Here is a 12,849-nt window from a genome sequence, read left to right as displayed (position 1 = left end):
TATATTGTATTTTATATTTAAAAAATTATACTTAAACGTTTTTTGTTCGACTTTGTCATAATAAAACAAAGCTGAAATGCAGCATTTCATTGCAGATTTTATTACATTTATTGATCATTCTAATATATATTTACATTCACTTAAAGGCATAAAGTTTGTATACACAAAAACAGTACAGGAATGTTACAGAATCTACAAAGTTCAGTACATATTTCTGGCAAATGGTATGTGCATGTTTGTGTGTTAATAACGTGTATGAAGTCGCACTGTTGCGTGTTAGAAGTCATTGTCACTCTCCTCCAGTATCTGAGGGTGCAGTGATCGGCCCGGGAGGCTGGGGTTGGAGGCAGAGCCTTCTAGACTGTCATTATCTTCATCAAGGTCCTCGTTTGCCTCGTCTTCCTCTTCATCATCTTCATCGTCCTCATCAACATCGATCTCGCTGTCCTCCGACTACACGCAGCAACACATGATGCAATTTGTAATGCACACAAATGCAGATATGGAATATGCACACAAACATTAATGCAGCAGGTGTTACAAAAGGAAGGAGAAAAGGAAACTGAAAAAGATTCTAATAATAAACTGACACTCTATACACAACATACACAAATACATATATTTATAAAATATCTCCCTGCTCAGAGGTGGGTAGTAACTACTTACGTTCACTCAGTTCCATGCGACAGTTGGGTTAAAAAGCTTCCCACTTACCCCCAATATAGTCAATCAGCCAAGACGTAGAAAACTAGAGATTATTTAGACCAGAGCTGCAAGCTTAATGTAGATAATAAGTAATGGAGGGTTATACCACAGCATATAGCATCATGTAAAGTACATTCTTGAAAGGCCCATTTCTTGGAAAACCATATTATCCTCTTTTTTCTTTTTTTAAATAAATGAATGTGATGTATATGCATACTGGACACTCCCACGTGCATACAGTCAATTACAAAATTTAAGCTGCAAACAACAGTCCATTTTGAATGTTCTGTTCCTATGATGTCATAGAAAGCAAACCACATATCACACTGAGGTGGGGCTAGTCGCATGACAACTTTAGTTTCAAACCAATGCTGTAATAAAGCAGGTCTATTTTTTGCCATTATATAAACACTGTGTTATCCTGCTCTGAGACAAAGCTTCCTAGTCTCACAGGGCCAGACCTGGTCTCGTAAACAGAACTTCTGGGGACAACCATGAGAAATTTCGGGCTAGATCTTGGCGGTAATGTAGACTTATGGTGGGACAAACTGAATTTGGACAGAGTAATTGAGCGTCGCAGGAAAGTCCCTCCAACAACTCCAAAAAAGCGTGTAGGTGCCATATGTATGGAGACAAAAGCAGTTCGGTTAGCTAAAGATAAAGCTTTTCAAGCTCACAAATCTCTAACTATTATTGTATTCTGGGCATTAAAAAATCCCAGACTAGAGGAATTCGAGGACAGGTTTCAGAGGGTATGTACTCTTGTTTGCAGCGAATTTCGGTGCAATCCAGTGAACGAAGCTTAACAAGCTGTTACCAGATGTGTTTTCTCGTTACGAGATCACATCTGGCACTGCAAGAACCACACCTCCCTCCAAGTACACCACTGGCTGGATGTGCTAAGAAGCTCCAAACCAGTTTTGTAAGGAGCTCAGTACCTTTTTTGGACCTTTCTTTAGATACATCGACCTACATCATTATATAATATAACAACACTTCATCTGGGTGTATTTTCAGGCTCCTCTACCCACCTCTGTCTCTACTGATGGTTTATTTTCCACAAATGACAAATACTGTTAGTGTTCTAGTCCTCTATGATAATTCTACGGATGCTACAACTGCATTTCTACACACCCACATAGACACACACACACACACACACACACCTTTCCTTTTTTCCGCTTCCGGCCAGCGCCGGGCGGACGGAGTGTGTCCTTTACTCTGGGCTATATGAACAAGTGAGAGTGAAAGAACCAGTGTGGAGGATAGAAGAAAGTGAGCAGAAAAGAGCAAGAGTTGTTTTCAGAGAGAAAGATAAGCATGTGTGATGACAGAACTGACGGGCAGGATCTGTATTTTAAAACGGTGTGAAATTTCCAGAGCCTGAGATGTTAGGAAAAAGCAACAGACCATCATCACAGCTTAACACATGACTTACTTTATTTGTGTTTGTCCTCACTCACCTCATCACTGTCTCCTCCCTGCATGTTGCCAATGAGTCGCCCACCAGCTCGACCTATGAGAGGAAACAAACAAGTGTGTGTGTACGTGCAATAGAGCATAGCTGTGTCCTGTAACTGCAGTTTTTGACTATTATTATTATTATTATTATCATTATTATTCTGTATATTCTCAAGTGCCAAAGTATACTGAGTATAAGTCAAGTATAAGTATAGTGAGAGCATTTACAATGCATACTTAGAAATGGTAAATTTTTTGAATGCACCTCATTGGAGAAAGAGGAAAGCTGAAAACATGGCAGATGCTGAGCTGAGCTCTTATGGCGGCTCAAAAAATAAACACAACACTTTTTTAAGATTGTCATTACAAAGTAGCCTACAGTACTTTTATGGTGCTGCCTGAAGTTGTTCAGCACTTTCAGGTATCAATATCCACTTCTTAATTCTATTCTATAGTCAATCCATCAGCATCAGTGAGCCAAAAAGCATGTTCCTAATTCTAGACTGCTGAGTGGCTGTCTACATTCCATTCCATATGCATGTTATTTAGGTCAAATCTTCTGGATTGTCCTCCAATCAGTAGTGATATTTTGCATACTAATGTGTTAAACTATTAAACTGTGTAATTTACACAGTATATCCCACATAGAAGATGTCTCCAATCTTATCTGCAAAAGGCTGTGGCTCAAGGTTTTCAGTTCAACAAAGCAGGAGAAAAAAATGACTAAACACGTAGGGGTGATTCTGGTTGTTTGGAATAAAGATAAGCCTGGTCACTCCTAAATAGGAGTGGGTGATATGCTAAAAATATCATATCACAGTACTTTGTGACATTTTTACAATACATGATGTATGTATCACAATATTTTGATACAAGCACTGTGCATCAGTAGAGCCACATTTAAAAACAATCATCAGAATCTATGAATACAAAGATTCTTTGTAAAGAGTGTTTTGTTAAGCACTAGTGACATATATGCAATTGCATATTGTTGATCATAATATCTAAATTATTAACAACTGTTATAGCACTCACCCTTAACCTGCTTTACAGCATTAGTGTATACACTTGGGCTGTATATACAACTGGACTGCATCCAAAGACAAAGTGGCACAAGGCAGTGTTATTATAGTTAACTAAAAATATTACTAAAACGAAAACTAGCAGTGAAAAAGGTGCTTGAGAAATAAAAGTAAATATGACAATTTTCAAATACATGAAAACTAAATCAAACTATAAATATCCACTGCAAAACTAAAATGAAATAGAATTACTGAAAAAAAACGTTAGTTTTTGGCTTTTCAGTGTGTGAACAAGAGTTTAGAAGTGGACCTTCTCCGTGTTTGGCTGCCTTTAAGGAAAGCTCGAGCTGAGCTGAGCTCAGTCTACTGCTGTGTTAATTTATTCTACCCTCATCAAAGGCCTACAATTGCCGTGTTTCTCATAATACTTAAAAACCTAAACTAAAACTAAATAAAACTAATTAAAATTAGAACTTTTCTGAAATTAAAAACCCAGCAGTCTTCGGGCGGAAGGCAGGATACACCCTGGACAGGTCGCCAGTCCATCGCAGGGCAGACAGACAGACACAGACAGTCACTCACACACTCACACCTAGGGGCAATTTAGCACGTCCAATTGGCCTGACTGCATGTCTTTGGACTGTGGGAGGAAACCGGAGAACCCGGAGGAAACAGGAAACCCACGCAGACACGGGGAGAACATGTACCCCCCCCCGCGACCCTGACGGAGAAGCGGCTTAGAAAATGGATGTATGGATGGATGGATGGATGAAATTAAAAACAGAACTAGAGCTATTCATGCCCCCTTAAGATTAACGGAAACAAAACTGAAATCAAAAACCAAGCTGACAAACTAAATACAAATAAAAACTAATGAAAATTTCAAAACTGTTATAACTCTGGTACAAGGTAATCATATCTCTGCTTGATGCTTGGGTACCTGTTATCTGAGTATGGCGTGTGGGGAATGGTTTGGGTGGTCTTCCTTCCTCTATATCACTGTCTGAGCCCTCATCTTCTGGGATATCCATGTCAGAATCTTCCTCTTGCACTATAGGAGAAAAGAAGAAAACTGTGGTTCACATCAGTTTGTGTGTTTGTGTGAACAGATGATTATGTATTACCCACTACACAGTGAAACTTTAAGTGACACACTGCCTTCTTAAAAAAATTAAGATTAGATTTTCACTGTTACTTTTCGATTAAGTAAAAAATATGAGTTGCACAAACACGTTGACAGTTTTCTGAACTATAGCTCACAGCACATATGAAAAATGTTGTGTCCCAAAGGCGTAAATAAATGTGTATTCTTTGGCATCATTCCCACTTTTGCCAGTTGCTCCTCCAGTTTCGCAGTCTTTGCAAAGAAACATGGTGAGATCTAAACAGCTTTTTATTTCATGTGTTATGTTATTTCAAACCCAATAAAGAAAATATGCTCACTTATTTAAACATTTTGTAAAGCTAATAGTTCCTATACAATTTTACAGGCAATGTGCATGTGTTCGTACCTCCACTCCTCATGAGTCTCCTGTCTTCCTCTTGTAGCTTATTCTGCATCATTCTTATGGAATTTTCAGTTTCCTAGACAGCACAAAAACAATTTGTTTAATGATTGACACAAAAAAGGCCTGTTTCAAGCTACATTATGTATGATTTGGGATTTGGGCATTTTTATAACATCATTGTTGCTTCAGACCTCTTCCTCAAGCAGAAGAATCTGGTGATTGCATTTGTTGAAAGAGTATTCAAAGAGAACTTGGTGAACAAGTCAATGAACTATTAAACATAGTTATTTTATAATAACGTATCAATAGAACGTTGATTTTGCAATAGGGACCTAATATTGAGCTGAACTTTCTTTTTGAGCCTGTGTGACTTTAAGATGTATAAATGTGACATGGTCCATGTTTTTTTCCTCAGTAATGCTACTTCTTTCAGTTGTCATAAAAATATACATGGTGCAGCTTTTTAACAACCTTTGTTATCAGATGTATTGGAAGTTGGAAAAGAACCAAATTACCAACTTGGGGTCGTACAAGAACTGGATTGCTGGTTGTACCTCAAAGCGTTCCTGCTCCACTCTGTGGTAGTCCTCCAGCTGCTGCTCCAGGAAGCAGAGATTGCGGAACTTCTGCACGTATGTTTCATATTGCTTCTGCAACTCCTCCTCGATTTTCTCATATTCCTCCATGAACGCAGGACTGCATGTAGCATGAAAACATCAGTGAGAGACAGTAACATCACAGTGACATGTCTGGGTTGCGCCTTCATGCGTGTGTGACTTACCGTACGCTCTGTAGTGTTTGTAAGCGCTTTTGATTTCTCTCCAGCTCTTGTTTTTTCTTCTCAATTTTGGCCTCTAGGCTCACCTCATCAGACGATACATTGTTCAACTGCTCCTTAGTCTTCTGGACATTCTCCTATATATGCACACAGTTAGTTGGCTGCTTACCTGAACCCCAAATCCCAGCCCAGGTTTCATATTTCAGCTTTGTGATGTACAGTCTCAACCACAATACTGCACACACTCCTTTGAAAGTGAATGACCAAAACCAATTAGGGACAAGTAGTCATTCCAAAAAGTGTGTCCAGCACAGTTTGATGGTTCTTCCTCTCACTGAGCTCAGTAATTAGTTACCAGATGCAGTTGGTAACCTTCCAGAGCCAGAATTGGAGACCTAGATCTTTATGGCATTATAGTAATGCTGAGTGATAAGGCTAAAAATATACAATTTACATACATATTTTTGCTGCAATCTGTTTTACCAAATCAAAAAATGTTTACTTTGGAAAATTATAATTTTATTGTACTACATTAGAGTTCATGTGTGTATGGATGTGTTACCATCGCGTCTTTAATAGCTGCTCTAAGAGCTCTCTCTGTCTCCACTATCTCTAGCGGTCGTGCGATGGCTGCTGTTCTTCCTTCTCTCAGGTTCTCTTCATGCCCCAGAAGATCATACAGAGAGGCCCCCTTCGCCGTAATCTCAGAGCCAAGCTGACGTGCAGCCTTTAGATCTGCTATCTACACACACATCAGATTTAAGAAAAAGAAAGACACTCATAAAGCACAAAAAATAGTGTGTTAGAGTAAACATCCAAATAACATAGTAATTGCTGTTCCACAGGGAAGCTACTCATGCTGCAGAAGAACAAACCTGTATTCAGTTCATTAAAATGTTGCCCTTAGTACAGAATCATAATCATGAATGAAGTCCTAGGACTGGTGTGTGTGTGTATGTGTGGGTGTGACTCCTGCATAAAAGTGTGTGTTGTCAGTATTTGCGGTCATTTAAAGTGGCGCTCCAGCCACTCCATCTGTTGTAAACATGCTAAAACGCTTCCTACAGTGGTGCTGCAATAGCGTCTATAGTGAGGTTTTCTGATTAAAGATTAGAGAAACATCTTCTTGATGATGTATCTCAAAGGTGGGAGGAGCTTTTAAAAACTAAAACTGATTTGGGACTGTTACTTCAGGGTGGGCTGTCTGATTTGATCGCATCTGTATTTAACATCTGTCTTGTATTCCAGTCAGGAATTGTGTTTCTCTACGCTATCTAAGTGAGCACTCTGATTGGTGAACTGAAAGGAAGGCCAAAAGAGCTAGAATAACCATCCGCTTCTCCGGGGTTCGGGTCACGGGGGCAGCATCCGTCAGCATAATTATGAAGTGATTGAGGAATCAACCAATCATGTTTTAAATTTCGACCTGGCAGGAAAATCTTAATTCGAAAAAAACACCACTGTAGGCATTTCTGTAAGTCCTTGATGGACAAAAACTCCAAAAGTATTCAAGATTGTGAATCCTGTCAAATCAATGAGCCTGAGGCATGTGAAGCTGCACTACAGAATATTGCATAACATGACAAATAATATATTAAATGCTGCTTTTAGGCTGGAATTCCCCTTTAAGTTCACTGTTGCCATCTTTTGCTTTGTTATGAGCATCAGGCATGTAGTTTCTGTAACATTACAAAAGCTATTTCTGATAACAGTTGATTTGAAAATTAGCATGAAGTCTTATCAACCAGCTTCTTTCAGCTTTCGTTGGCCTCTGTTCTCTCACCTTTGATCCCAAGTCAAATTTGAACTTGCTGCTATTTTCATCAAGGTTGTGGTCTCCAGCGGAGCTCTCTTTGGTCTTCATGGCATTGTAGAGGACGCTGGTGATCTTCAGCATCTCTTTCACTGCATAACCGTCCGCCTGATATAAGCGCTTGAGGTTCAGTTTAATGTGTGCCTTTGTCGCCTAGTGTAACACAAACAGTACAGCCACCTTATAGCGCAGTCTGGAATTTGATTGAGCTTCATGTTAAATTGAGTTTATCAACCAAACATTGATCATTACAAACAAACATAAGTGTTGAATCACACTGACATGCAAAAATTATGGGTGATAAATATAAAAATGTAATATTACCATGAACTGGGCAACAGCTTTGATAAAGAACACTCTATCAGACTCTGTGTCCACATCACTGGGGATGTCCATCTGTGGCTCATACCTGTGTGAGAATGAAGAAGTCATCATTACTCGTCAATATAACACATTCTAACTGCTGAAAGACACTGCATGACTGCATTACGTTGACAAACGGGCCCTTTCTTCATATAAGCAGAATTGGCAAACACTTAGGGCCTCTGAGCCATACGGGACCCCTCCTGAGTACTTTTCAACATGTATTCGACATCGTTTGTAGAAAAGGAGGCCTAAGTGGAGAGATTTTTTTCCTGATCAAAATTAGTTCATTTTTACTTATATGAAGTATTAAGATTTCAGCCCCAAGTAGGATGTTGTATTGATGTTCAGAAACAGCACACAGTCCTACACAAAAGTTTGTACACCCCTGGCTACAAATGTACAGAAGTGTGTTCTCTGTGGAGGATGTGTTAACTTATTTTCACTAAGAAAATCAACAAAACATCATTTGACCAGGGGCACCCAAACTTTTGCATATGACTGCAACTACTTACTGTAAGAGTCCCTTTATTTTTGATAAATTTCCACATTTTAGAATATCAATGAAGACAGTAAAATGATGAAAAAACATGTAGAATTGTCCAGTGACTGAAAAACTTTCAAATCTCCAGGGAATCCCCCCAATCTCTTAACTGCATTTCTGTACGTTCTTGGCATTCACTCAAGCGTCTTCATGAAGAGCAAGGGATGCTTTTCCAACAGACAAGAATGAAGTTCTATCTTTCATCGCCGTGCAAAGAAAAATTTCCAAAATGTAAAACGTTCTTAACAATTAATGTATGTTACGCCTTTGGAAACAAAGGTTCTGTGCAGGTACATTTCTCATTCATCAAGGTATGAACAATGTAAATGTACCTTCAAAGGTACAACGGTGATTTTAAGTCCAATTGTGCACCTTCAATATATCTTTATAGGTGAAAAGTATATACATATGCATGTATATGTGGTGGTTGGTTAGTGTAGTGGTTAACACCTTAGCCTTCTACACTGTAGACTCAATCCCCGACCAGGGCAAGCACCCTACACTATACCAATAAGGGTCCTTGGGCAAGACTCCTAACACCACCTTGGCCTACCTGTGTAAAATGATCAAATTGTAAGTCGCTCTGGATAAGAGCGTCAGCCAAATGCCATAAATGTAAATAAATGTAAATGTAAATATATGTCTTTATTCATAAAACAATGTTTTAAAACAGAACAATAAAATAAAAAGCCTTAGAAAACATAATTTCAATGGATTTTGTTACAGTTATGTTCCCTAACTAAAGGTACTGAGGACTGAGGATACTGCCCCAGTGGCAAGAGGGGTAGTGTCCCAGTGACAGTCTCGTACTCTTTTCTGTGAGCGTAACATAAAAAGTTTTTATCATTAAATTTTAATGCAATGTAAAAGACAGCAGATATGTTCAAATAAAAAACGGAGATACATGTTTTTGGACAGCAATGATACCCTGAGCAGTTGCTGACCGCTGACAACTACTGGTAAAGAGGCATTTTAAACAGTGCATGTTATTTATGTTCTAAATTTTCAAACATTTAAAAATGAGCTTATAGATTGACATCTGAGATCAGCATGCATTCTGTCAGGAGTGCCCTTGACTGGTCTTTACATACTGGTTTAACAAACTCTGCCCACACTCGTTCCCTCTGAAATACACAGGCTTTCATTTGTAAAGCTGCATCTTAAACTTTGTTTCATCCATGTCAGCATTCTCGCAATCACAAGCACTGCTACTTTACTTCACTTTGACACATTCACTCCCTCATACACACATACACAAAGTGAAATGTTTAACCTCTTGACAAGCCAGATGAGAATCTCTGCCACTAAAGGAAAGTTTGGAACTCTGAAGTTCTCCATGGAGATGAGTCGAGGGTATCCCAGTGCTCGCATCATTTCTGTAAAATCTACAGAAAAAACAGGCGAGTGGAAAATCATTCAATACAATGCAGAAAAAGAATCTGAGAAGAGATTCTGACAAGAGTGTATCACCTCAAGGACTGAGCTGTGAATATTTGGCATGTGCGGCATCTCTAATTACATGAAATAATCTTAAAACCAGACTTTGGCCTTCAGCATTTAATCTACATAATCATGTTCATCGTGGGTGCATTTACAAACACCTCAGACAATAACAAAATAAATATACTTGCTTACTTCTCAGATCTCTGAAAGACATGACTGCCTTTCCTCCTTTTCCAAATATATCTTTGTCCGAGTAAGTGTAGACCTTCCTTAGTCTCCTGTGGAATAGATAGAGCAAATTTAGTAACAATTTCAGGCCCATATGGATGCCTAATCTTGGACTTAATTTCACTCTCAAAAAATCTGCCAAGCTAGTTAGTTACTCATTGTTGCATATAAAATTACTTTTTTTTTTCAGCCTGCTTCTTTTGTGTTTGCTGCTGTAATTCATGAGATACTGTTCCCTTTCTCCTTAGGTTAAATGTGTTCAGACAAAAAAGAGAACTTTTTTTTTTGCTCTTTTGTAGAAGGCCACAGTATATTGTCGGTATTTTACGTAGAATATGTAGAATAATGGAGCTACTACTCTGTTGTTCTCTATGAACATGAAATATAAAGTACTGTGCAAAAGTCTCAGTCACTCTACGTTATACTTAAAAAGTTATTTAACTCCACTTTTATTCAATAATGGTTGCATTATTACAGTAAGTATTTATTCCCAAACTTCTCCTTGAGGCAGCCCAATATAACTTGTAGTCATCATTTAATACCTGGTTTGGCTTATCAAAAATTTTAAATTAAATTAAAATTAAATACTTTCACACTGAATTAAATCAGTTCTGCTGCTGATGAATTTAAAAATGTGCAGGACAGGTCACTGACTAGAAATCCAGTGTTCTAGTAAACAAGCTCACAGAATCCTTACTACTTTCTGAAAACAAGAAATTCTTGTTCTTTTTACTCTATTTATGTTTATTTGTATTACCTCTAATATTATACGTTGTTTTAATGTTACTTACTGCCCAGGGCCCAGTTTGGCATAAGTATCTTAGCGTTAAGTCCATCTTACCTTGTTTAGAGAATGTTTAGTATGATGCTCAGAATACATATGTGTAAAAAGATGGTTCTTCAGGGGATTTTGAGTAAAATTTTTTTTGAAAACGTTTCTATATAGCACCATTTTCAAAAAGGTTCTATATAGTGGTTGGTTAGTGTAGTGGTTAACACCTCTGCGTTCTACACTGTAGCAATCCCCCACCTGGGTAAGCCCCCTACACTATACCAATAAGGGTCCTTGGGCAAGACTCCTAACACCACCTTGGCCTACCTGCGTAAAAATGATCAAATTGTAAGTCGCTCTGGATAAGAGCGTCAGCCAAATGCCATAAATGTAATGTAAATGTAGTGACAAATCCAACACATTCTCTATCAATCCGAGGAACCACTTCAACCAGCAAAAATCATCCATCCATCCATCCATCGCCTAAGCTGCTTCTCCCTCAGGGTCATGGGGGGGTGCTGGAGCCTATCCCAGCGGTCATAGGGCGGAAGGCAGGATACACCCTGGACAGGTTGCCAGTCCATCGCAGACAGACAGACATACACACTCACACCTAGGGGCAATGTAGCATGTCCAATTGGCCTGGCTGCATGTCTTTGGACTGTGGGAGGAAACCCACACAGACACGGGGAGAACACGCAAACTCCACACAGAGAGGACCCTGGTCAGGGAATCGAACCCAGGCCCTCCTCGCTGTGAGGCGACAGTGCTACCCACCACACCGCCGTGCCGCCCAGCAAAAAACATTTAAACACGAAATGGTTCTATGTAGAACCACTGTCTTTCCTAAAGAACCATCTTTAGTAAGTGTATACCATTTAAGAGTCATCTTTATACAAAAATGCTTTTTTGGAAACCCAGCCAGGATAAACTGTTTGAATTACTTGCTTAGGTGCCTAAGATACTGCACAGAACGATTCTAATGAGCTGTCAATATATTCCAAAATATACACAGTTATAAACATAATACACTGTAACACATTTTCAGTATATTAGCTTTTGTATATGATATTTCACTGACTGATTTCTGAGAGGTTAGGAGTGAGCTTGCTGCTGTGCAATAAAGCTCTTCAACACATGTCCATGTTTCAGTAATACTACAACATCTATGATCTAGAAGAAACTACTCAGGAGCTGGAGTCCCAAAGTTATTATTCTCAATTATTCTTACGGTAAATTTAGTGTAGGGAATTAAAGGATGCATCGCTGCTAACATGTAACTAGCTGGGAATGTAATACGCAGTGTGCAGCTTTTTATCTCTGGATGACCACTGGAATTCTCATGTCCGTCCCAAGCAGCTCTTTCTGTAGGTACCATAACTAGGAGACGCTTTAGAGTCCGATTTTACGAAAACGGGAACATTAAATTTGTCGATGTCTGTAAATAATTTAACGTTAAGATCTGCCAGGTAAACGCTAGGCACATAATGTAGCATAATGCTATTAGCGTGAGATAAAATGTCTACCTTTCTCTCATTACAACCAAAATAATGTCGATAACGAAACCGTTTATGAGTTTTATAATCTCATTTTAATCCGTTAATACGGTGAATAATGCTGGAAGAGTATATTTACCCGTTATTTCTGCTATAAAAACTTAGGAAGCGTCTGTCCGCGACCGTCACTATGGCAGCAACAAGCAGCTACGGCACGTCGAGGAGGACAAACGAACTAAAACTACAACAAAACGCGACACGCTTTTTTCAAGCAAGAAGAGCTCAAAACTGCGGCTTTGGTTAAAATCATTCGGAAACGTGCGGACATCATGAGCAATATATGTGTATGGTCCGTGTAAACTATAAAGACATTTAAAGGGGCAGTGGCTCAGACCTACAAAGGCATCTCCACTCCATGCAAGCATTATTACAAGGTACAACGATCAACCATAACATTAAAGCCATCTTTTTGTTTCTACACTCATTGCTCACAGGACGCTGTTAGCTGGATATTTTTGATTGATGGACTATTGATGGACTCTCAGTACAGCAGTGACACTGAGCTGTTTAAAAACTCTAGCAGCACTAACGTGTCCCTGTGCAAGCTCTGTGTATTTTGATTCTAACGGAGGAAAATTGCAATAATCGAGATAAGCTGCCCAGCTTAATTGTTTCTAAGTATTCTAAGTGTTCTAAGTGTTAAGTGTTTACTGCAA

General features: G+C 38.9%; 1 protein-coding gene across 2 annotated transcripts; it reads right to left on the bottom strand.

The window, feature by feature from the left end:
- Positions 1-84: 84 nt before the first annotated feature.
- On the bottom strand, positions 85-12,372 carry cluap1 (clusterin associated protein 1). 2 transcript variants are annotated; one of them, XM_037536711.1, is made up of 13 exons: positions 12,273-12,372; positions 9,830-9,915; positions 9,468-9,579; positions 7,612-7,696; positions 7,258-7,440; positions 6,037-6,216; positions 5,478-5,611; positions 5,251-5,392; positions 4,700-4,772; positions 4,129-4,239; positions 2,169-2,221; positions 1,872-1,931; positions 85-453 (listed from the first exon to the last, which is right to left on the bottom strand). In XM_037536711.1, the coding sequence occupies exons 2-13, from the start codon at positions 9,849-9,851 to the stop codon at positions 277-279; spliced, it is 1,332 nt and encodes a 443-aa protein (XP_037392608.1). In that variant the 5' UTR covers positions 9,852-9,915; positions 12,273-12,372; the 3' UTR covers positions 85-276. The 2 variants fall into 2 exon arrangements, with proteins under 2 accessions (XP_037392608.1, XP_017556271.1); XM_017700782.2 differs by lacking the exon at positions 1,872-1,931.
- Positions 12,373-12,849: the final 477 nt, after the last annotated feature.

This window comes from Pygocentrus nattereri, chromosome 3, assembly GCF_015220715.1.
Source record: "Pygocentrus nattereri isolate fPygNat1 chromosome 3, fPygNat1.pri, whole genome shotgun sequence".
Taxonomy (NCBI): Eukaryota; Metazoa; Chordata; class Actinopteri; order Characiformes; family Serrasalmidae; genus Pygocentrus; species Pygocentrus nattereri.
Note: the sequence above shows the minus strand (reverse complement) of the source record. Positions and strands in the feature narration are given on the sequence as shown.